Below are 27,227 nucleotides of genomic sequence, written 5' to 3'. Positions count from 1 at the left end.
CATAAATGGCTCAGTCTTCTAATTTTTGCACTAATGATAGTTTTCTTTAACGTTCTGTTCTTTCTCCCATTCTTTTCATATTTTATATTACTGAACTTCTTCCGTTGACCGGAAATCCTATTCATAGTTTTTCTGATGATAAGCACATTGCATTACACCTTCCAGTTTGAAAATCCTCTTGCTGCACAAACAGCTTTAACTTATTGAATATCCACTAAAATAAATTCCTTAAATGGTGATGTGGTAATTCTCCAGTGATGCAGAGATAACATTTGATTTCAGTCATGTCTTATATCTTAAGACAAGACTGAAAAAGGATTCTTCTACTCCTATGCTTATCTTCGATGACGCTCAGATTTCTAGACAAGATCACATATATAACCATTAGGGTTTACCTTTACTTCTGATCTCTCTTGGTATGAGCACATCACAAATATTGCTTCCTCTGGGTTTTCTCTTTTGCTATTGGTGTTACTTTGCTCTCAAGAGCTGCTCACACTGTACAAATCTCAGATTTGCCCTACCATTGAATATCATTCCCACATTCAGGGCAGTGCCCTCTTTCTTGATTCCATTCAAAAGAGGGCAGTTCCAGTTTCTTAATGGCCCACCTCTAACGATCTCTCCACACTGTCTCATAGGTATTCTGTTTCCGCTGTGTTTCTTTTCACTACATACTTCAATGGGCACTGTTCTTCTGGGTTGACTTATATAACCCCAGAGTAACATATCAACCGTGTGTAACATTCGGATATGAAGTTTTCTGAGCAGTGCAGACAGTCTGCAAGAGTATCCCATGGTGTCTTGTCAATGATAACAGGAATTTTTCTAGCAGGGAAAAGGATGTGATTATCGCCTTGTATAAGGCAATGGTCAGGCCACACCTTGAGTACTGTATAGGTCTGGAAGCCACATTTTAGGAAGGATTCGGAGCTGCTGGAACAGAGAAGAGCAACAAGATTAGTGAATGAAACAAGGGGTTGCTCTTACAAAGAAAGAAAGTTTTGCAAATTACAGTGTCTGGAGACTAGGCACTTGCAAGGTGATCTGATTGAAGTGTATAAGGCCTTGAATGGTGAGCATGCTTGATGCTGATAGGATTCTTCCTCTTACCCAGATTAATTGTCTGAGTGGACATAAATTCAAATTGAGGAAAGACAGTTGTAGAATAGATGTGCAGAAGTTTGCCTTTAGCCAGCGGGTGGTTGGTCGTTTGGTGGAACAGACTTCCATCCTTTGTTGTGGAAGTTGATAGCCTAAATAAATTTAAGGCTGAGCTGGACAGGTACTTGGAACGAACGGAGGGGTGAATTGGGAGCGAGTGTTTTTTTTTTTTTTTTTTTTTTTTTTTTGGCTGATGCTGCATAAACTTGCTTTCTTGCATCATATGCCTCTACTAATGCTAATGCTTCCAGCTCTCTCTTCTAAATCACTCCTTATGTGCACCACAGCCAGCTAGCCAGCATCCTTTTGCTATCCAACTTCAAATTCACAAATATTGCTTCCTCTGGGTTTTCTCTTTTGCTATTGTAGTAGTAGTAGTAGTAGCAGTGGCACCTGATGCAAGAAAGCAAGTGTAGGAGCTTATGCAGCATCAGCCAAAAAAAAAAAAAAAAAAAATCACACCATACCCTCCAATTGCCTATCCAGTTCCTCCTTAAATTTATTTAACCTATCAACTTCCACAACGACAGATGGAAGTTTGTTCCAGCAATTAACCACCCGCTGGCTAAAGGCAAATTTCCGCACATCTATTCTACATCTATCCTTTCTTAATTTGAACTTATGTCCCCGTAGGTTCGTATTCTGAACAAGTGGGAGGATCCCATCAGAATTCAGCATGCTCAACCCATTCAAGGCCTTATAGACCTCAATCAGATCACCGTGCAGGTGCCTAGTCTCCAGCCACTGCAATTTGCAGAACTTAAGCCTCTCTTGGTAAGAGGATCCCTTCATTCCCCTCACCAATCGTGTTGCTCTTCTCTGTACACGCTCAAGCAAATCTACATCCTTCCTAAAATGAGGCCTCCAGACCTGTACGCAGTACTCAAGGCATGGCCTGACCATTGCCTTATACAGAGGGACAATCACCTCCTTTTCCCTGCTAGCAAAATTCCTATATATCATTGACAAAACCCCATGACCTGCCCTAGCAGCCTGTCTACATTGCTCAGAAAACTTCATATCTGACTGCACAATTACTCCCAGGTCTTTTTCATTTTCTACCACCTTAAGTGTAGTACCACACAGTTGGTACGTTTCTCTGGGGTTACTTCTACCCATATGCAGTACTTTGCATTTGTCAAGGTTAAACTTCAGTTGCCACTTCTTAGCCCATCTGCCCAAATTATCTAGATCCTGTTGCAGTAGCACACTGCCATTACTGTCATTAACAACCCTGCCAACCTTCGTGTCATCTGCAAACTTCGACATTAAGCCTGATATACCTTCATCAATATCATTGATAAATATACAAAACAACAGTGGATCCAACACCGAACCCTGTGGGACTCCACTAATAACATTAGTCCACGAAGAGCAGCACCCATTGATTACCACCCTCTGTCTTCTCCCACTTAACCATCCTTTTATCCATTGTAGCAACTTACCCTTAATACCATTCTGCTCCAATTTGTACAGTAGTCTTCCATGCGCAACAGTGTCAAAAGCTTTCCTGAAATCCAAGTATATGATATCAAAATTATTTTTTGCATCCAGTTCCTTTGTGACCACATCATAATAACCAATCAAATTTGTCAGACAAGACTTTCCCTTAACAAACCCATGCTGTGTCTGAATTATTGCTGCAGTCTTGTCTAGATGATCCTGCAATGCATCTTTAACCAGTGACTCCATTATTTTACCCGGAACAGAAGTTAAACTAACTGGTCTGTAATTGTTCGTGTCACCCTTCGAACCTCCTTTGTGAATTGGGGATACATTTGCACATCTCCAGTCCGTGGGAACCTCCCCTGAATCCAAGGATGCTCTCATAATTATGGCTAAGGGTTTGCTTAGTTGCTTTGCCGCCTCCTTTAAAATAACTGGATAGATCCCATCCACCCCAGGTGCCTTTCTTATGTTTAACTTCAACAATTTCTCCTCCACTTTGCTCTCAGTTATTACAAAATCATTAAGCACACTGCTACAATTTGATAACCTTCTTCCATTTTCAAACTGTAATGATTCCTCACGTGTGAATGTAGATGCAAAATACTCATTCAGTTTGTTTGCTATCTGAGCAGGATCATCAACAGTCGAACCATCGATGTCAAGTGGACCAATCATATTCAGCCCCTTCCTTTTAGAGTTTATATAAGTAAAGAAATCCTTGCTGTTTTTCTTAGCATCTTTTGCCAAAGATTTCTCGTAATCCGCCTTTGCCTGCCGAACCTCCTTTGTGACCTGATTACAGACTAGCTTATATCTGCTACAGGCTTCTGCGTCGCCTGATAATTTATATGCATCCCATGCATTTTTCTTCTCTGTCACGAGTCTCATTAGTTCATTTGATAACCATTTAGGCCTAAACCTTGAACAATATTTCTTCATCGGTATGAAAAGTCTAGTAGCTTCCACGATTAATTCCTTGAATGCTTCCCACTTAGAATTTACTGTTTGTAACATCGTCAGTCGATCCCACTGTACAGAATTTAAAAACTGTCTGAGACCACTGTACTCCCCTTTACGGAAGCAAAAACCCTTTCCTTTACCCCTGACGGTAGTTACCTCTTTGAGTAAATCCCACTTCAGCACTGATCACTGCCACCTAGTGGTTCCTTTATCTGCAAATTCTTGATACACGAATGATCACTGCTGATAACCAGATCAAGAGTATTACTTTCTCTGGTTGCCTCTCGAACATGCTGCTGCAGAAAACAATCATCCAATAAATCCACAAAATTCTGACTAGTGTGTGAGTGACCAACCCACAAGTTCCAGTCAATATCTGGGAAGTTAAAATCCCCCATTATAAGACATTCTGATTTACTGGCCCACTCTATTTCTCTGTACAATTGTTCATTGTACTCATTCGAGTCATTAGGCCTATAACACACTCCTACTCTTATTTTTGCTTTTGCAGTGCTTATGTCACACCAAACTGACTCAACAGTGCACTGTCCATCTATATCAACTGGATGCACTTCTTTTGATTTTATGTTTTTCTTAATTAACAGCATAACACCTCCTCCCTTTCTGTCCTGTCTATCCTTTCTGTACACATTGTACTCCCCAAATTCCAGTTCTGCATTCCTTATATCTTTGTGACACCACGTCTCTGCTATCCCAACAATATCCGCCTTTGATGTCTTGACCAACACTTCAAATTCATCAAATTTATTTACTATACTTCTAGCATTGGTATACATGCAAGCATACATGCTCCTAAGCCTATTCCTTGTTACCCTAACACATCCCATATACCCAACTATTCCAGGATGACTGCCATCCGTCCCTGAAACCCCCAACACCCCTCGCTCCAGGTCGCTTCTTATTCTAATAGAAGTTGTGCAAGAATCACCTTCACCTCTGCCTGCAGTTACTGTTAAACTATTAGTCTTTGTATCCCCCCAAGCTAGCAGTTTTCCGACCCACCTAACACTGCCTCGATAGCATCAGCAAATATTCTTGCACCCTTTCTATTTAAGTGTATCCCATCCCTGTAGAAGCAATCTCTCCTGTTAACAAGTACAGTCCAGGCTGAAAAAAATTCTACCCCTTGAGCCTTGCACATTCTTTCCAGGGCCGAATTGATCGACAAGGCTCTCATCATATACTCCATCCTATCGTGTCTGGGCAGAATTGCAGACACTTTCAAATGCAACCCTAATTCTCGGCTTTTTTTCAACAGTGACCTGTACTTGTTGAGTAATTCTGCCGGTCTCCTACTCTTAATATCATTAGTGCCAACGTGTACAACTATATCACCTTTTGTGCCCTTGAAAGATGATATCCGCTCTACAACGTCATCAACCTTTGCCCCTGGCAGACATACCCTGGTCCTGTTCCACCTATCCTTTTTACATAGCATGTTCCCCGTTTCCCTGACAATAGAGTCACCAACAACTAATAGTTCCTGTGGGACCAGCGCATTCTGCCCTGGGGGTTGCCGCTGTGTTGCGTGATGACCAAGTGCAAGCTCTGGCGTTGATGTGGGCAGCTGAGAGCTTGATGGGCCCCTCAATTTATTTCCTTCGAGGGCATCCACCCTGTCCTTCAAACTCTCATATAGGCCCATAACAACGCTGAGTTGTCGCCTGATTTCCTTACACTCCTTACATCGCGCACACACAAAGACATCCCCCATGGCAATATCATGTTCCGTTCCAGAGAGTTCGGCAAACATTTCACAAGTTGCACATTTTTTTAGGCTGTGACGCGTTGGAGAATCGCCCCCCTCAGTTCTCCCCCGAATCACAACACTCCTGCCACTTTGTGCCCGTTGCTTTGCTGCTCTAGTTCGGGGCATGGTTGTTTAAATTAATAAAATCAATAAATTAAATGTCAGTAGTATTTGAATAGAAACTATGAAATAGAAACAGTGAAGCGTATTACTATATAATTATGCGTTAGAGCTACCTCAATTAAAAAATTTGAATTCCCTACAAAAACTTTGAATTCCCTATATACAAAAACAATGGCTACAAAAATCGAACAAAAATAACGGTTTTACCTATCGTAAGTAAAATCCACAAAAACTCTTTATCTAAATTAAAATAAAAAATAACCAGCGTAACTATAACTATATGACTACGTATTAAGTACAATATAAAACAACAATCATGTAAATAAAAGGCAAACACTTATCGTTTTTGCGGAGCCTGTAACTGTCAGCTGTAACTTTTAAATGGTGTTACTTTTACTTCAAGAGCTGCTCACTCTGTACAAATCTCAGATTTGCCCTACCATTGAATATCATTCCCACATTCAGGGCCATGCCCCCTAAAATATCTCTAAAATATATCTTTTTTTTAATTTATTGCTTCAACTTCAGTTTTCTAGAACAGCCTCCCTTCATGCATATTTCCTGAAAATTACAATCAACAGAAATTGAAGTGTAATGTCAACGAGAGAGAGAGAGAGAGAGAGAGAGAGAGAGAGAGAGAGAGAGAGAGAGAGAGAGAGAGAGATGATGTTTTATGCTTTTAAATACAATCAGTAGCTGTTTTATGTATGGCCTTAGAATCATGAAGTATGTCAAAGCAAGATTTTACAACTTAAAAGAAACACAAGACTTGGTAGAGAATCGTGGGAGAATTTTTATTAAGCTGAAGCTGTTACATGAAATAATCTCAGTGAATCGAAATGGCTTTTATTTACCTTACATTTTGGGATCTAACCTGTTTTCTTTTTATTTATTCTCCTGCAGGACAACTTCAACAACTTGTTGAAGTTATAAACGTAAGAAAAGGACCTGGGGTGGATGGGATCTATCCAGTTATATTAAAGGTAGCAAAAGAAGTAAGCAAACCCTTAGCCATAATTATGAGCGCATCCTAGGATTCAGGGGAGGTCTCTGCAGACTGAAGATGTGCAAATGTATGCCGTATGCCGTATTCACGAGGAGGGGGAAGATTCAAAGGGTGGCACACGCAATTACAGACCTGTTAGTTTAACTTCTGGGAAACTTCTACAGTAACTGGTTAAAGAAGCATTGCAGGATCATCTAGACCAAGAATTCTCAACGGTGGCAAAAATTGGTTTATGGGGGGCAAAAAAATCATGGGTGTTACGATGGTTTGTGGTCCTCCAAACTTCAACCCTACCCAACAACATCTTATTCCTTAATATTTAATTTCTCTCATTTCCCCTTTTTCATTTCCCCTGAGACAACTGATTTTAAACATATATATATATATATATATATATATATATATATATCAGTAGTGAGTGAGAAAATTTTATAAAAGCAAGATAGTGGGCGTGATTTAATTCATCCACTTTTGCTTTTTGTAGGCATTAATGCCTACGTGCTTTCAGAGGTAATGTCCCTGCAATCCTTGGCATTTGCGCCTTTCCGACAGCTGTGACCTTGGTGGCAACATGGTGGGTGTGGTAAATATATGTATATATTTATTTATTCTTTTGTTTCATTGGTCAATATATGAGGCATGGATGAAATGAGGAAATGTTTCAGTCTATTGTTTCTACTGTCTAAGAGACCATTAGTATTGATTTATTGTTTCCTTGTGTAAGTTGTTTATTTTTGATCCACAGTGCTTTTCTCAGTAACATGGTCTGTGTGAGAGTTGAATAAAAAATAGTTTATATTTTATTATTTAATTCTTTGTAGTTATTCAACACATCACCAGTCATGTGAGGTGCTGAAAAGAAAAAGTGTTGACCATATCTGGATGATTATATAGCTTATGGTTTTGTTGAAAGCCCATTCGACTAAGACAGCCCATGTGTCTTATGTGTAATAGCCCTTTTTCAAATGAGGCTATGAAATCATCAAGACTTTTAGATCACTTAAAAAGAAATTCTCATAAAAATGGTAAACATTAAATATTTTAAAAATTTAAAACAGAATTTTGAGCAACGTAACACTGTTACTTCCTTATTTAAGAAGAACACACAAACAAATCACAATGGAATGATGACCATCTCATAAAATTGCAGAAATCATTGCAAAACTAGTAGTTTCCCCTACAGTTGCTGAGTGTGATATGACCTGCATTACAGACTTGTAATTTCAACAGTGATGCATCAAAATCCTTCCAGTATCTTAAAAGCATTACTATTGAGCAACAATTCAATTCAAAGACAAATCTATGAGATATCAGTTAGCATTGATGAACAGCTAATTGACAAATAAAAAGTAACTGTGGATCTATTCAGATCCACAGTTACTGACAATAAGCCCTTCTAATGGCATACGTTCATTATATCGATGATGCCTGTAAATTGAAAGAAGTTGATTGTAAAATCTATAGAAACTGACTGTACTGGAGTATCCATTTTTGCTGCTTTAAAAACATGGTTTGATGAAAAACAAGTACCATCAGAAAATTTAGTATCCTGTGCCACTAATGTAATGCCCAATGTGCAAATGCAGGCTCTATGTTGAGGTGAGCAGCTGAGAGCTTGATGGGCCCAACTTAATTCCTTCAAAGGCATTCACTCTGTTCTTTATCTCTCATAAATCCTCATCAGATGGCTGAGTTAATGCCTAATATCCTTACACTCTTTAGAGTTAACACACACACACACAAAGACACCCCCCCCCACCGGCTGTATCATGTCCTGATTCCGATAGATCCGCAAACAAACAAGTAGTACATTTCATAAAGCCATTCTTTGGAGGATAATTCCCCCCCCCCTCCCAGTTCTCCCCTAAACCACAGCATTCCTGTTACTTTGAGCCGTTTGCTGCTTTTGTTTTAGTGTATCATACAAATTTTTGATAATTTTACTCTGCACTGGGCAATCGAGTTAAATAAGAAATTAATATTTAAAAGCATTTATGTGAAGGATTTTTTTTTTTTTTTTTTTTCATTTTTACAAAACTTACGATTTCATGAAAAAACTCACTGTACAGAACCCAGACACATTTGAGCACTTCCCTCATGAAAAAGTTATTACACTTTTTACTGAAAATAGAATAGTTAATTTATCTCTCCATGAAATATGAAAAATTAATTTACTGGTATACCTTAATTAGAATTTAGAATTTTGAAAGAAACTAAAACTGGGATAATGTGAACATAGAAAGACCATACTTTTGCAACGTGGTCTTACAAGTGTTCATTGGTGATGAAGCAGTTGTCTAAAAGGAAACAAAGAACTGGCATACTACCTTCACTCATACTGCTTGGCCTCCATCCCGGCGCCTCCGTAGCCAGGTGGGCAGGAGCAGCAGTGCGTAGCACACACTTCTTGATTAGACCGGGGTTCGAGCCTGTGACCACCAAATACGGAAGATGCGGAAAGGTCAGGGAATGACTGCCACACATCCCCGGCGCAATATGGCCTTAATTGCAAATGCTCCTAAAAAAAATCCAAAATAACAAAAAAAAAAAAAAAAAAAAAGCCTCCATCCTCCAACATTGGTGCTGTTTCTGTCCACTCTCCAGTGTTACCTGAACTGTAGTTTCTAATGTATTAAACACTGCAGGAGAAAACTACTATTATCACTGACCATGCACACAAAGTGGCAGAACCCTCCTTCCCTTTTTTTCTCAAAGGATGTCAGCCAAGCTACCAGAAAAGTGGAAACAATCCACCCCACCGCCCCACCTCCAAAAATCCTGATCTCCTCATCTTCCAATTAGGGACTGCCCAATAACAATATTATTTTTTTTCTTCATAAGCTAATTTTTTTTTTTTTTTTTTTTTTTTTTTTGTCTATATTCACTTGCAACCTATGTTAAATACAGTCAGTCCTCGTATAGCATGATAGTTGTGTTCCTAGAAACCCTCGTGCAATATAAACAACAGGCCCTATGGGAAAAATAGGGTTAGGTGCTGGCCACCCAAGATTGAACACACATTTGTAACCAAAACATTACCAAACACAATAAATAATCGTAATAAAATAGTTACGTATTTTATTACTACTATTATGTAATAAAATATTGCTAATGCTTTTGCTTCTATCGTAAGCATACTTGTTTTTTGTTTGATTTTCTATCCAAACAGATGACAGCTGTTCCATCTCTTCCAATTCTTTGTGTCTTAATCTAATGGATTTAAATTACACTTTGAGTTGTTTCTGCTATAAAAGTTGTTTTTATTTTCTCTGCATTCTTTGTAATTCTCGGCATTACATCATTTAGGTCTGTAGCACATGCAATATCACATGGTCTTTCATTTCACTCAAAGCGTTTCACAATTTCATATTTTTTCTCTATCGACAGAGGCGGACTGGCCATAAGCCTTACCGGGGAAACCCCTGTGAACCGGAGGCCGTTGTGTTTTGTCCATAAACGTTATTATGAGGCCACTACAAAATTTTCCCGGGTAAGAATTTTTGATCCGGTCCGCCTCTGTTTATTGATATTGCTTTTCGTTTTCTCTCTGAATCTGCAGTGTCTTCACCAGGATGCTTCCTTTTCACACCTTTTAAGTATTTTACTCATTTTTAGGGAATAAAGCACAATCATAAAATGAGGAGGCACACTTGATACATATAAATGAAAAGCTGCGCGTGTGTAGAACTGAATAAACAACACCGTAAAGGCAGAGATACACTATTAACACCTCACATTTTACTAAAGCACATTTCTAGGGGTTACTACCATAAAACAATAAAAACAATTTCTAGTTGCGTTTCTGCTAGTGGAATCTGTTATAAACTGGTAGTGAACTCGATATAATTGCATTTGCGATTATACCGATAGCTGGAATTGTGTTTTTTTTTTTACGTTATTATGGTGAAATGTGTTTCCCCTTCACTGATATAAAAAAACATAAATACATTTTCAGAATCTTCTCTTCATTCCTATCGTGTTGCGTTCGGTTGGGGTGATTCTGTGTTCGACTGCCATTTCTTGTAAACACAAAGGCAAATCGTGCATAAGTGAATTCGGTTTGTGTTATATAAGATATCGTTCCCCTATTTATAAATCGTGTATGATCGAATTCGTGTAGTGTAAACACGAGTTATACGAGGACTGACTGTACATCTATTTGTGTGAGGCGCCTCCGTAGCCAGGTGGGCAGGAGTAGCAGTGCGTAGCACACGTTTCTTGATTAGGCCGGGGTTCGAGCCTGTGACCACCAAATACGGAGGATGCAAAAAGGTCAGGGAATGACCACCGCATATCCCCGGAGCAATATGGCCTTAGTTGCTAATGCTCTTAAAAACCAAATAACAAACAAACAAACATGCATTTGTAATATTGAAATTAGGTAAATAGCTCTTAACTTTCTACTAAAAAAGACCCTGGGAAAACTGTTGTTGTTTTCCAAGTTTCTGTTAAATGCTCTTATCTGCATACAATAACTATGCTAGTTGGGAATGCATTCGAAATTAATACTTTTTTTTTTATTTCAGGATTTGAGGATTGAGGGTTCTAATGAATCTTTGCTTACGCCTGCACATTCTGCAGAAAGTGTAAGAAGTGCTCCTGTAAACACTCACCCACCTTATTTGGATGGAAATTTTTTACAGAATATCCCTCCTGTCCCACATATGCAGTTACTTGGAGAAAGAAGTTCTACTAAAAATAATAGTGTTGACTCAAGTAATGAAGCTTTCATTTTATTTGAAGATAGTCCAGATAATGTAAGTTTAGCCAGTGATTTAGGAACTCCTTATGGAAGTCCTTGGAAGCAGAGTCACTCAAATCATTCCAGTTCAAGTGGAGTGGGATCTACGTCAAGTCAGCAGCATTTGTCTCTATCATTGATTCTACCTCCAAATAAATCTGATGACCTCATTAAACTGGAAAGTCCTATAAACTGTTCTTCCCAAATTTTGGTTAGTGCATTTTACATTATACAAAGTGAAAACTAAATTCTGTGTTCGGGTAAATGTCTCAAGAATAAACTGTGGTAGGGTTGCTAATAATTGTGAGGGACCATCTATACTAATGCCCCCCCCTCCCCAGTTTATAAAATTCCATCACAAATTAAAGACCCCTGCCCCAATATGCCTTGCACTACCATCCCCTGGCTTAGTGTTTTTTTTTTTTTTTTTTATTGTTTCAAATTGAATATCAAAAAATAATACTTTTAAAAATGAGTGTTCCATTGTAATATGTATGAATGATTTTTCTAAAGGGTCTAGCCCAGAATCACGACAGCCCAGAAACTCGGCAGCCCAAAATTCCAGCAGTACCTACTATATTGTAAAAATATATGAATATAACTATATATTTATTAGTTTTTCAGTAAGTAAAAATTTACCTTACTAGATTAATTTTGAATAGAAAAAATATAAAAAAATAACAAAAATTTTAATGATAAATACCTTTTTCAAGTTTAAAGATCATGTTTTCTGTTATAGAAACAAAAATTTTAAAATATGATCAGCAAAAAAAAACGACTTAATTTTTTTTTAATATATTGCTTTTAATTTTTAATTTTTCAAGTCTAATTTTGGTATTTGCTATAGGGCATTTGAGCAATAATTATAGGTATAGCATTGAAATGCTAAAGATAAAAAAACTTGAAATTAGAATACTTTCAGAATATGAAAATTTAGACTAATATATTTTAGCAGCTGCATAGCATTTGTCATAATTATTATAAGCATAACTAAAACTGTAATTATACAGGTATTTGTTATTAGCTGTAATTTCATTAATTTCTTTGCCAAGTGCATTAGGCGTGAAAACTCAGTAATTAATCCATAATCTATAATCTTCTCATTTGAAGACTTAATGTCACCAGTTTACAAATTAACTTGTTTTACAACTACCGTAGGTAAATTACCCAGCATGTATGCCATTACTATAATATTGTTTTAATATATATTAAGAACCATTACGTAAATTGACTGTCGATGGGGATTAAACCTTTAAAGCAGTGACTTAGTGGAAATCCAAAAGAATGATATAACTTCAAGAGCTGATTTCTGAAGCAATTTTCAGTTAAAATATGCATATGAACGTGGGTCCAATTCCCAATGATTACAGAGTTGTGGCTGTTTGAATCTTAGAAAAAAAAACAAGCAATTATGAGTAATATAAAAATAACAACAGTAGAGACAACATAACTTGTAAAGTGTTGATTTATTTTTTAGGAAAGTTGCACCCCATATACATGTATATGCATACAGTGCAAGTAGATTCTCAAAAGCACCACTTTCAACTTCAATGGATTTTGTTGCACTTGTGTGAATTTGTGCTGATCACCTATGCTTACATCGCCATCTTTTATGCAGGCCACAGAATTCATTATGAAATCAAATAGTGCATTTCGTGTTTTTACTTTTGTCTAGTGTGCAAATCTTTCATCCACACAACAGGTAAAAAATCTAAGGGATTTAGGTGGCCAATTATTTATGATGCAGGTGGCCAATTTTTTTCACCACTGTGACTGATCCATTGCCCAGGATAGTAGTGACATGTGATGCAAGAAAGCAAGTGTATGAGCTTATGCAGCATCAGCCAAAAAAAAAAAAAAAAATCACACCATTTCCTCCAAATGCTTGTCCAATTCCTCCTTAAATTTATTTAACCTATCAACTTCCACGACGACAGATGGAAGTTTGTTCCAGCAATTAATCACCTGCTGGCTAAACGCAAATTTCCGCACACCTATTCTACATTTGTCTTTTCTTAATTTGAATTTATGCACCCATAGGTTCGTAATCTGAACAAGTGGAAGGATCCCATCAGAATTCAACATGCTCAACCCATTCAAGAGCTTATACAGCTCAATCAGATCACCGCGCAGGTGCCTAGTCTCCAGCCACTGCAATTTACAGAACTTAAGCTTCTCTCTTGGTAAGAGAATCCTTTCATTCCTCTCACCAATCTTGTTGCCCTTTTCTGTACACGCCCAAGCAAATCTGCATCCTTCCTGAAATGAGGCCACCAGACCTGTACGCAGCACTCAAGGCGTGGCCTGACCATTGTCAATGACAATCTCCTCCTTTTCCCTGCTAACAAAATTCCTATATATCATTGACAAAACCCCATGACCTGCCTAGCAACCTGTCTGCATCGCTCAGAAAACTTCATATCTAACTGCACAATTACTCCCAGGTCTTTTTCATTTTCTACCACCTTAAGTGTAGTACCACACAGTTGGTACGTTTCTCTGGGGTTACTTCTACCCATATGCAGTACTTTGCATTTGTCAAGGTTAAACTTCAGTTGCCACTTCTTAGCCCATCTACACAAATTTTCTAGATTCTGTTGCAGTAGCACACTGCCATTACTGTCATTAACAACCCTGCCAACTTTTGTATCATCTGCAAACTTCGACACTAAGCCTGATATACCTTCATCAATATCATTGATAAATATACAAAACAACAGTGGACCCAACACCGAACCCTGTGGGACTCCACTAATAACATTAGTCCACGAAGAGCAGCACCCATTGATTACCATCCTCTGTCTTCTCCCACTTAACCATCCTTTTATCCATTGTAGCAACTTACCCTTAATACCATTCTGCTCCAATTTGTACAGTAGTCTTCCATGCGCAACAGTGTCAAAAGCTTTCCTGAAATCCAAGTATATGATATCAAAATTATTTTTTGCATCCAGTTCCTTTGTAACATCATAATATCCTATCAAATTTGTCAGACAAGACTTTCTCTTAAAAAAACCCATTTTCTGTCTGAATTATTGCTGCAGTCTTGTCTAGATGATTCTGCAATGCATCTTTAACCAGTGACTCCATTATTTTACCCGGAACAGAAGTTTAACTAACTGGTCTGTAATTAATCGTGTCACCCTTCAATCCCCCTTTGTGAATTGGGGATACATTTGCACATCTCCAGTCCGTGGGGACTTCCCCTGAGTCCAAGGATGTTCTCATAATTATGGCTAAGGGTTTGCTTAGTTGCTCTGCCGCCTCCTTTAATATACCTGGATAGATCCCATTGGCCCCCAGGTTCCTTTCTGATGTTTAACTTCAACAATTTCTCCTCCACTTTGCTCTCAGTTATTACAAAATCATTAAGCACCCTGCTACAATTTGATAATCTTCTGCCATTTTCAAACATTAATAACTCCTCATGTGAATGTAGATGCAAAATACTCATTCAGTTTGTTTGCTATCTGAGCAGAATCATCAACAGTCAAACCATCGATATCAAGTAGATCAATCAGATTCATCCCCTTCTGTTTAGAGTTTATATAAGTAAAGAAATCCTTGCTGTTTTTCTTAGCATCCTTTGCCAAAGATTTCTCATAATCTGTCTTCGACTGCCTAACCTCCTTTGTGGCCTGATTACAGATTAGCTTATATCTGCCATAGGCTTCTGAGTCACTTGATAATTTATATGCATCCCATCCATTTTTCTTCTCTCTCACGAGTCTCATTAGTTCATTTGATAACCATTTAGGCCTAAACCTTGAACAATATTTCTTAATAGGTATGAAACTTTTAGTAGCTTCCACGATTAATTCCTTGAATGCTTTCCACTTAGAATTTACTGTTGGTAACATCATCAGTTGATCCCACTGTACAGAATTTAAAAACTGTCTGAGACCACTGTACTCACCTTTATGGAAGCAAAAACCTTTTCCTTTACCCCTGATGGTAATTATATCTTTAAGTACACTGTGATCACTGCCACCTAGTGTTTCCTTTATCTGCAAATTCTTAATACACGAATGATCACTGCTGATAGTCAGATCAAGAGTATTACCCTCTCTGGTTGCCTCTCAAACATGCTGCTGCAGAAAACAGTTATCCAATAAATCCACAAAAGTCTTACTAGTGTGTGAGTGACCATCCCACAAGTTCCAGTCAATATCTGGGAAGTTAAAATCCCCCATTATAAGACATTCTGATTTACTAGCCCACTCTGTTTCTCTGTACAATTGTTCATTGTACACATTCGAGTCATTAGGTCTATAACACACTCCTCTTATTTTTGCTTTCGTAGTGCTTATGTCACACCAAACTGACTCAACAGTGCACTGGTCATCTTTATCAACTGGATGCACTTCTTTTGATTTTGTTTTTCTTAATTAACAGCATGACATCTCCTCCCTTCCTATCCTTTCTGTACACATTGTACTCCCCAAATTCCAATCAATTCTGCATTCCTAATATCAGTGTGACAACACGTCTCTGATATCCCAACAATATCTGCCTTTAATGTCTTGACCAACACTTCAAGTTCATCAAATTTATTTACTATACTTCTAGCATTGGTATACATGCACCTATTCCTAGTTACCTTGACACATCCCATATACCCACCTGTTTCACGATTACTGCCATCAGTCCCTGAAACCCCAGCACCCCTTGTTCCAGGTCACTACTTATTCTAATAGAAGTTGTGCAAGAATCACCTTCACCTCTGCCTGCGGCTACTTTTAACCTTTTAGTCTGTGAATCCCCCCAAGCTAGCAGTTTTCCGACCCACCTAACACTACCTCGATAGAATCAGAAAATATTCTTGCATCCTTTCTATTTAAGTGTATCCCATCCATGTAGAAGCAGTCTCTCCTGTTAAAGAGCACAGACCACGCTGAAAAACATTGTACCCCTTGAGCTTTGCACATCCCCTCCAAGGCCGAATTGATTGACAAGGCTCTCATCGTGTACTCCCTCCTATCGTGTCTGGGCAGAATTACAGACACTTTCAAATTTAACCCTGACTCACGACTTTTTTTGCAACATTGACCTGTACTTGTTAAGTAAATCTGCAGATCTCCTGCTCTTAATGTCATTGGTACCAGAGGCGCCTCCGTAGCCAGGTGGGAAGGAGCAGCAGTGCTTAGCACATGCTTCTTGATTAGACCGGGGTTCGAGCCCGTCACCACCAAATACGGAGGATGCGGAAAGATCAGGAAATGACCACCGCACATCCACGGAGCAATATGGCCTTAGTTGCTAATGCTCCTAAAAACCAAATAACATTTGTACCAACGTGTACAACAATATCACCTTTTGTGCCCTTAAAAGATGATATATGCTTTACAATGTCATCAACATTAGCCCCTGGCAGACATACTCTGGTCCTGTTCCATCTATCCTTTTTACCCAATATATTCCCCGTCTCACTGACAATAGTCACCAACAATAACTAGTTCCTTTGGAACCAGCACATTCTGCCTTGGCAATTGCCGCTGTGTTGCCTGATGCCCACGAGTGAGCTCTGGCATTGAGTTGGGCAGCTGAGAGCTTGACGGGCTCCTCATATTAATTTCTTCGAGTGCATCTACCCTACACCTGAATCTCTCATAGACGCCCAGTAGAACGCTGAGTTTATGCCTAATTTCTAGACACTCTCTGCACCTGGCACACACAAAGACAACCTCCTTGGCTAGATCATGTTCTGTTCCAGAGAGTTAAGCAAACATTTCACAAGTTGCACATTTTTTTAGGCTGTGATGTGTTGGAGAATCACCCCCCTCAGTTCTCTCCCGAGTCACAGCAATCCTGCCACTTTGGGTACTAGTCATTGAGGTGAGTAACCACCACACATGAATAATGAGGAGATCTTTCTTGATGGAAGTACATTTGACATCGTGTAGCTGAAGGTACAACTTCTAAAGTTGTGGCAATTCATTTTGCAGAAATTGTAACTTAGACCTATCCAGTAGAATGACCCTAAAAAATAAAGTGACTAATCAATTGATCATAGAAAATTCCACACCACACATTAGCACTCAGTGTTGAAAATTACCCTTCCAGTGGCATAAGGATTCGTTTCTGACAAAACATGAGACAATGTCAACAATATGCAAGTTGTGCATGTTGTTAAATAAAATAAATTTTCTGTTTATACTCCGGGATGACCAAACGGTCAGAGGAGTTCACAAATAGACAGAATACAAGAAACAGCACCGTATTCAGTAGTCACGGGCTTGAACCCGGGTCACTCAAGGCACGTGTACTTATGCACCAGCGCGCCTGACCACTAGGCTACGGCGGCCTACCAATAATAATTTTCTGTTTATACTCCGGGACGATCAAATGATCAGAGGAGTTCACAAGATAGACAGAATACAAGAAACAGCACCGTATTCAACAGTCACGGGCTTGAACCCCGGTCACTCAAGGCACGTGTACTTATGCACCCGCGCACCTGACCACTAGGCTACGGCGGCCTTTTCGATTACTATATCGGGTGAATTGAGTTTCTTAGGTATTTCTTGAGCAGCGTAGTGCATAGGTAAACTGTATTATTTGAAGATAATAAACCACTCAAACCTACATTGGTTTAATTATGTTTATTTCCAATTCAGAAATATAGTAATAGTATTCACCTTACAGTGCTAGGAACCAACAGGCTTTTGCTGCACCAGCATAAAAAAAAAAAAAAAAAACCACACTAAGTAGATAAGAAAATACAAATTATATGCTTCCCTCCTCACACAGGTAACTTACCAGCAATCCATCTTTGAATTTATTCAAACTTTCATCCTCAGCTACCTGTGATGGCAGCGTGTTTTAACAGTCAACTTGCTGGCTAAAACCCTTCCTGCAATCTAATCAAAACCTTAAATCCTGTAATTTGAATTTATGGCCCTAGTTCTGGAATTCTTTAATACATTGAAAATTGGACCTTCATTCATAGAGCCTAATAAACCTCAATTAGGTCACCTCTGAAGTGCCTGGTTGCAAAGCTATGTAGCCCACATAATCAGTCTTTCCTCTTGCTGATCTCACTATTCGAGTTTGCCCGTCTTTGGACCCTTTCAAAGATCTGTCTTTTTTCGGATGAAGTTTCCGAACTTGAACACAGTGTTTCAAATGTGGTCTTACAATGACCTTATACAATAAGATTATGACTTCTCCTCTCTACAGGATAACATTTGATATATCCAATAAATCATTGATAGGACACCATGGACTTTCCTGGCTGACTGTTTACACCATATCTACTTTTATCGTAACTCCCAGATCCTGTTCCTCCTCCTCCACTGTTTTTTATTCAACTTCGCAAAATGTTTAATTTATTTGGGGGTTGCTCCTCCCAAAGCATAAGACCTTGCATTTAGCAGCCTTAAAACATAACTGCCACTTCTCTGACAATCTTTGAAGTCTGTTCACGTCATCGTGAAGTAGCATTCCTTGGCACTGATCATTAACAACTCTACCAATCGTTACAGCATCTGCAAATTTTGATATTACTTACACCTTATATCCATTTGAAAATGAGAAACAACAGTGGTCCAAGAATTGATCCTTGAGGAACCCCACTCCTAACGTTACACGAATCTGAAGACTATCCATTAATTACAACCCTCTGGCTTCTGCCCTGCACCCATGCAGCAATCCATCTTAGATCCTTGCCAGTAATCGCAACCTATTCAAGCATGTGCAGTAACTTCGTGAGGGACCGAGTCAAATGCTTTGCTTCATATTAAACTATGTTGAAATTGTTCCCTACATCCAGCTCATAAGTAACTGTGTCAAAATAGCCAACTATTACAAAATAGTTAAACATAATTTTTCCTTAACAAAGCCATGTTGTGTGTCCTGAATGCCATATCTATCTAAATGTTCCTGAATTGCACTTTTAATCATTGCCTCTAAGATTTTTCCTCCACTGAAGTCAGAATAACTGATCTGAAGTTACAAACTTCACTCTTGAAATGCTTTATGTATTGACAATGCATTTACACTTCTCCAGTCCAAAGGAATCTCCCTAGATTCCAAAGATCCATCATAATTAACTTCAGTGGCTCAATACACTCCCTGTCAGTCTTCCTCAAAACTATGAGGTATATGTCAGCCACTGCAGAAGCCTTATTCGCTTTTATGCAAAGGTTTTCTAATAAACACTCATCTGTAATTACAGAATCACTCATTTCATGCTCACACACACACACACACACACACACACACACACACACACACACACACACACACACACACACACAGCCTTTTCTCAGCATGAAGGGACTTTCGGAAGTAAAGACCAATGCCAAAATACCTATTCAATTCACCCAGAACATTGGCTGGGTTATCTAAGACTTCTAATACATATTAATGGGTGACATGGGAGCCTATAATAGATATAAGCTAGTCTGTAATCAAGTCACAAAGGAGGTTAGGTAAGCAAAGGCAGATTACGACAAATCTTTGGCAAAGGATGCAAAGGAAAAACAACAAAGCGTTCTTTGCCTCTGTAAACTCTAGAAGGAAAGGGATGAATCAGATTGGTTCACTGGATATTGATGGTTCAACTGATGATGATCCTCCTCAGGTGGCTAACAAACTAAATGAGTATGAGTAATTTGAATCTATATTCACACGAGGAGTTATTCAGGGAAGGGAATGCCAGAGGTGAGTTAAACTCTGGCAGTGAGCTAGATGATTCTGTAATAACTGAGAGAAAGTGGAGGAGAAATTGTTGAAGATAAACATAAAAAAGGCACCTGGTGTGGATGGGATCTATCCAGTTATATTAAAGGAGGCAGCAAAGGAAGTAAGCAAACCCTTAGCCATAATTATGAGAGCATCCTTGGACTCAGGGGAGGTCCCCACGAACTGGAGATGTGTAAATGTGACACCTATTCACAAAGGAGGATCAAAGGGCAACACAAGTAATTATAGACCTGTTAGTTTAACTTCTGTTCCAGGAAAATTAATGGAGCCACTGGTTAAAGAAGCACCTGGATCATCTGGACAAGACTTCAGTTATAGCTCGGACACGACATGGTTTTGTTAAGGGAAAGACTTGCCTGACCAATTTGATTGGGTACTATGATGTGGTCACAAAAGAACTGGATGCAGGGAATAACTTTGATATAATATATTTGGATCTTAGAAAAGCTTTTGATACTGTTGCTCATGGAAGACTGCTGAACAAATTGGCGCAGTGTGGCATTGGAGGCAAATTGCTGCTATGGATAAAGGGAGAAGACAGAGAATGGTAATTAATGGGCACTGCTGATCATGGACTAATGTTATTAGTGGAGTCCCTCAGGGTTCAGTGTTGGGTCCATTTTTGTTTTCTGTATTTATAAATGATATTTATGATGGTATATCAAGCTTAATGTCCAAATTTGCACACTATATGACTTAACATTGACAAATGTAAAGTACTACATATGAGAAGTAGTGACTCCAGAGTAACGTATCAACTCTGTGGTACTACACTGAGAGTGGTAGAGAACATGAAGGACCTGGAGGTGTAATTGTGCAGGCAGATATGAAGTTTTCTGAGCATTCTGCAATAGTAGCTCATAGCGTGTTGTCAATGATATACAGGAATTTTGCCATCAGGGATAAGGAGGTAATTATCCCCTTGTATAAGGCAATGGTCAGGCCACACCTTGAGTACTGCATTCAACTGTGGAGGCCTCATTTTAGGAAGAGAGCCAACGTCCACACTCTTCCCCGTGGAGGCAGGTTGGGGGAGGATTGAAGACTGGGGAGGACAGATAGAAGTACAGGAACAATAGAGTAGGCATCCCCAAGGCAGTCACTGATGATGAGCCCACCAGGCAAAATAGGGGGAAAGGTAGAGGGGAGCAAGAACCTATTCCCCCCTGCCAGGGGGAAATGGGGGTGAACAAAGAGCTAGGCAAGGGGTGCCCAGTTCAGATTGCCTTAAGGCACTGCAGGTCAGCACAGTTGACGAACCAGGTCAAAGCATTTCTCTCTCTTTCTCCCCCTCTCCCTCCCTCCTTTCTATTTAGGGAACCAACAACAGCTCAAAGTGAGGAAATGGTCAACAAAGTGCATAAATTAGTTATGGAAGACCTTAAAATGAACATTGGACAGATAGGCAATAAAGTAAAGACTAGTCTGGATCAATACACACCATCCTACACAAGCAACCACGCATAACAAAGGTGTCTTGCCAGTGGGTTACAAAGATGCTGAGTGACAGTCACAAAAAGGCGAGTCTCTTTTAGAGCATGCCAATCCAAATGAAAAAGAGATTTTTGCCCAAATTATTACTTCTGATGAATGTTGGGTTCCACTACCTTGATCCAGAATCTAAAGTTTCCACCATGCAATGGAAATGTGCTGGGTCACCAACTACAAAAAAATTAAAAGAGCAAGCCTTGTCTGGGAGTTGACAGTCTTCTAAGATTGTGCAGGGGTACTGCTGATTGATTTCCTTGGAAAGGGTAAAACTTACAGGGAATTATTACATTAAAGTATTAACCAAATTATTAGAAAACATCTATCAACAGTGATGAGGAATGCTGTAAAGGAGTGCTGCTACTGCTGTGACAATGCCTCATTTCACAGATGTGAACTGACAGAAACAACGGTAGCAAACTATGTTTTATTCTTTGCCGTATCCACCTTATTCACCTGATATGACCCCATCTGACTTTTACATTTTAAAAGCTTGTTTGGAAAATTGAAATAGCATTTTCTTGATGATGAACATCTGAAACAGGAAGTAACTCAGCGGTTTGATGAGCAAAATATATAGTTCTACAAGGAGGGGAATTTCAAGTTGAAACACAGATGGGAGAAATATAAAACTGTGGATAGTTGACTATACAGAGAAACAGAGAAGTCTTAATATGGCATCCAAATTTCATGAGTCTGGGATTACAAGAACTATATGTTTGACAGAAAATTTTGAATGCCTTTTGTATACCATATGGAGAAGACCTGTGTTCAAATTTTGTAAACCAATGCTATGGTAGGATTCCCCCTCCACATACCATGAGTGAATTAGGTGGTCTGAGACAAAGAATTCATAATTTTCCTCACCAGAAATTGATGTTTTTCATCCAGCAGTACAAAAGAATACATACAACTTACAGACATAATATTGGTTGCTTCATAGTCTTAATTGCTTTGTTTAAAAAAAATAAATAAAATCAACATCAGAGGCAATAATCTTAATGGTCTACTCAAATTTGTGGGAACTGAGAATAGTTTTTGCTGTTCCACAAATCTCCTTTAAATTCTAGATAATGTCCAAAGACAAAGAATCTTGTGGATAGTTGACCACCATGGTGACCTCTCAAGCAAACAGTTTGGCTCTGTCATGAAGAGCTATATGTTATTGGCCTGGATATAAGTGATGCTTATATCCAGGCATGGTCTGGATATATGTAAGTGGTGCTTTAAACAGAGGCTTATAACCTGGGCTCTAATTTTAGATAATGTAAGGGAACGTAGATGTTCAAGAAATTTCTACTACCTAGTGAAAAACTATTTCCATGACAGAGAGGCCGACATCCAAGCAGAAGATATTAAATGAAGTAAATCCATTGAAAGAGGTTCTCCACAAATTTGTCTCTAGCCTAGCTCTCTGGAATATATTATTTGATAGTTTCTAAACAGTTACAAGAGAGGAAAGAAGGATGAGAGACACTGCATATGCTGATGACAATGATTACAATGAAAACCAGCTTAAGGAAGATCTAGACCCAAAGAATTGATATATTAACAAAGATTGCAACAAGAGATTTCAGTGCCTTCAATTCAGTTACTCAAAAACAAAGTTTTTGAATTTCTGACACTACTTCCATTCTTCCCTCAGCAGAAATGGCCCTTGACAATAAATATGAACAGGTAATTGCCAGTTTTCAGTTCCATGAAACACAGGCCAGCCTATTATAGTTGATAATAGGCTGGTCTGGAATGAGCTCATCTCCATGTTAAAAATTAAAAGCAATGTAGTTTTCATGAAATTAAGTCACTAAAATCCAAATTTAGGCTGAGTAGAGATGTCATGCAGGCAGTTTGTGGTGAAGTTCTCATCCTCAGGCAACCCATGGGATTTCTTTTATAACCTGTTCATTTGTTGCCATGTATTATGCAACTTGAAGCCTATTTTTAAAATTCATTCTTATTAAGATCGCACATATTTTGGGTTATGTAATAGATGTAGTCAGTAAACGTCACAAGTTTATCTGGTATCAAAACACTGTTTGGAAAGACCAACTCAAGAATATTGCTGTTCTAGAGTTGGTCTCTCCTCATAAACTTTTCAACATTATCATTATACTTTTAAACCTCAATATGGCATAAAATTTATAGATAAGAATTAGGTTTTATAATCAAATTTATATACTCTAGACTTTTTTTATCCTCAAAATTGTAATTTATTAAAAGATTTGCATTTTCATAATTTTATTTTGTGTTAGAATAAAATGACATTCACAAATTGAAGTGAGTGAAAAAGGAAAATCAGAAACTTAAATGTTTCAATTTCTCCATAGGATTCCTCTTCTGTTAACTGTATTGAAGAAAGTGAAGTGACTAGCCACTTGACTAAAAAAATTTTGATAGACAATGGTCATACTAATGGTAATAACACAAAAGTAGAGTGTGCCGAGTCATTCCTATCATGTAATTCTGTTGGTAGTTTATTAGATCATACGGACATTTCCACTGCCAATTCTGCACCATCAAAAATATCACATTGTGTTCTAGGCTCATTATCAGCACATTCTTCAGGAGTTGATTTGAGACGTTTAGGAACAAGTGATTTATTGCAAACATTGGAACCAATTACAGTGCCTTACTTAAGTCCATTGGTATTAAGAAAAGAAGTGGAAAATGTTCTTGAGCATGAAGGAGATAATTGTCTTGCAAAACCAGAATTTGTTGATGAACATCCAATAATTTACTGGAACTTGGTAAGTTATATAAGTTTCATTTTCAGTTTTAAACTATTAGTAAATTTTTTTAAAATATCACTGCTGTTCTAATTCATGCTAATACTCTATTGCTAAATTAAAATAGAAATGATTATTTGCACATGTTGACATAGTTGTTCCAGGCTCTCCATCCATGAGGGTGGAGATGAATAATTGCCATGTGGTATGGCTGTTGACAGTGGTTATTCTGTGGTAGGAGGACTTGAGCCCTCACTCACCTTTGTATTTATGTTCATTTGGGGAATGGGACTGCAATGACCAAAAGACATGGCATATTAAATAAACATTTTTATTGTAAGACTTAGTATAAAATTCATACAGAGCAACTGGTTCTCCAATTGCTCTGCAACATTGTGCAGCTATTGAATTTGATTACTGTTCTTTTTTGAAAGAGAGCTCCTCATTGTTTTTCTCTCAGTGACGTGATGGTAGTAAAATTTTCAAACCTCATTGAGAGTTGTCGAGTTCCTCCTTTTTGGGATCCCCACTCATAGCCGTACTAAATGACAGCAGTGATGGAACTTCCTTCTTTTATTGACCACAAGCCTGTGTGAATTATCTACATTGGAAAGAATATTTTTATACTTATCTTTTGCTTTCACTGCCAAAAGGAAAGTAGCAGCACTCCATCGAGGAGGAGGAAGAGGAGTTTGACTTTTCAGATAAGGAGGATGATTGGTGCAAAAGCACATCCTTCGCATTAAGACAGAATTGGAAGGAAAAAAGTCCCAAACGTACAATTTAAATTTGATTGCAAAGCTTTTATCAATTTTTAAAAATTCTTTTATAGAAAATATACTTTATGTCCAAACAGCTGTGAGAGGCAAATTTAAAATGAGTAATTTTGTACAGATCAATGTACAGAAGTGTAATATTTATCTATCCATAGAAATTGAACTTTTGTTGAAACAATTGAAGCTTTATTTATTATTCTGGCTGTATGAGAATTACATTAAATAACTGAATGAGAAAATAATCAGCAGTCATCCAGAATGCAGTTCTACCTAAATAGTAGTGATGATTGCAAAATTTATTAAAATTCTTGAGAAAACAATAAAGACAGAAAATGTAAGCAAGATGTAATAAAAACAAAATAAAAATACAATTAAATCATGTAGGTAAGTGCAAATGCATCATTTTAACATAGCTATCTACCAAAGTAGTTGAATTGATTAATTAAATTAATTAATTACATTGGCATCATTTTGGTTATATCTCATATTGTGAATGCCTTCACAACGAGTTGCCATGGTATTGTACTACCTCAAACAAATAACATTTCACCAGTGGAGAAGACTATTGTTATTTATTCTCAGCAGATACCACCACCCAGATGGCACCGTTTCAAAGCTTGTTGGCTTCTCTTCTGTGGGTGGGCAGGTGCCCTGATGTTGCAATACACCATCAGGCATCTCTCATATTGTGAAGTAGTAGTAGTAGTAGTAGTAGTGGCACATGATGCAAGAAAGCAAGTGTAGGAGCTTATGCAGCATCAGCCAAAAAAAAAAAAAAAATCACACCATTCCCTCCAAATGCCTGTCCAGTTCCTCCTTAAATTTATTTAACCTATCAACTTCCACAACGACAGATGGAAGTTTGTTCCAGCAATTAACCACCCGCTGGCTAAAGGCAAATTTCCGCACATCTATTCTACATCTGTCCTTTCTTAATTTGAACTTATGTCCCCGTAGGTTGGTAATCTGAACAAGTGGAAGGATCCCATCAGAATTCAGCGTGCTCAAGCCATTCAAGGCCTTATAGACCTCAATCAGATCACCGCGCAGGTGCCTAGTCTCCAGCCACTGCAATTTGCAGAACTTAAGCCTCTCTTGGTAAGAGAATCCCTTCATTCCCCTCACCAATCGTGTTGCTCTTCTCTGTACACGCTCAAGCAAATCTACATCCTTCCTAAAATTAGGCCTCCAGACCTGTACGCAGTACTCAAGGCGTGGCCTGACCATTGCCTTATACAGAGGGACAATCACCTCCTTTTCCCTGCTAGCAAAATTCCTATATATCATTGACAAAACCCCATGACCCGCCCTAGCAGCCTGTCTGCACTGCTCAGAAAACTTCATATCTGACTGCACAATTACTCCCAGGTCTTTTTCATTTTCTACCACCTTAAGTGTAGTTATGAAGTTATACTTCATAATTGGGTTGTCACTATTTCAACGCTTGTTGACTTTATTGTTGGGTGGTAACACTGCGGGGAATTTAAAATTAATACCCCTTTTATTTTATTTGGAAGAGAGCCAAAGTTCAACACAAAATCAACACATTTTTCATGATTAAATTCATCAATTAAATTAAATCAATTTAGATCAATTAAATTCATGATTTTAATTGGAATTTTAAGTTTAATTTTGATACGTAAGTAGTTAGTTACCACATAATTATATACGTATGTAATGCAGAATATTTTATATATATAAATATTTGAATATTAAATATTTTGACCGATATTTGTGCATCTTTTCACTACCGTTTATTATTGATTAGGAAATGTCCTATGGCACCAACCGCAACTTACAAATACATATGTTACCTTAGGGGAATGTGGAGCTCGCTTAGCGCGGATTCACTTAGCGCTCTGTTTCTCCGGAACGAATTGTCAGCGTTAAGCGGGGGTCACCTGTGTGTGTGTGTGTGTGTGTGTGTGTGTGTGTGTGTGTGTGTGTGTGTGTGTGTGTGTGTGTGTGTGTGTGTGTGTGTGTAGAATGATGACACATGATTAGAGTCCTGTAATTTTTTGATTCCATGAGCTTTGTAAATGTAAATACAGTACACTTACTGTGCAATTTTATGAAGGGTGATATTCTTACTTTACTCTCCATTGAATTCTTTTCATTTAAATAGCGAATACAGACAAAGTGCATCTCCTTTTGTGATCTTCATTTCATACTGAAAAGTACCACAGCTTATTTAGAATAAAATTATTAATATTAAAAAAATGTATTCCTTTTCAGAAAGTTGTAATTGTTATAAGATTGTTTCAGTAGAGAACTTTTATGGCGTATTAATGATAAGCAGGGTTGGACAGGGGTGCTT

General features: G+C 38.2%; 1 protein-coding gene across 3 annotated transcripts in view; it reads left to right on the top strand.

The window, feature by feature from the left end:
• The window catches only part of Crag (DENN domain-containing protein Crag), an 878,555-nt gene that overhangs the window by 669,348 nt on the left and 181,980 nt on the right, over positions 1-27,227 (top strand). For all 3 annotated transcript variants that reach the window (XM_090389072.1, XM_090389068.1, XM_090389077.1), the window contains 2 exons: positions 11,000-11,425; positions 23,736-24,155. In XM_090389072.1, coding sequence (XP_090245198.1) covers positions 11,000-11,425; positions 23,736-24,155 — 846 coding nt within the window. The remainder of the gene's footprint in view (positions 1-10,999; positions 11,426-23,735; positions 24,156-27,227) is intronic.

The sequence above is a fragment of the Mastigoproctus giganteus genome, chromosome 2 (assembly GCF_048544385.1).
Source record: "Mastigoproctus giganteus isolate SK-2022 chromosome 2, ASM4854438v1, whole genome shotgun sequence".
Taxonomy (NCBI): domain Eukaryota; kingdom Metazoa; phylum Arthropoda; class Arachnida; order Uropygi; family Thelyphonidae; genus Mastigoproctus; species Mastigoproctus giganteus.
Note: the sequence above shows the minus strand (reverse complement) of the source record. Positions and strands in the feature narration are given on the sequence as shown.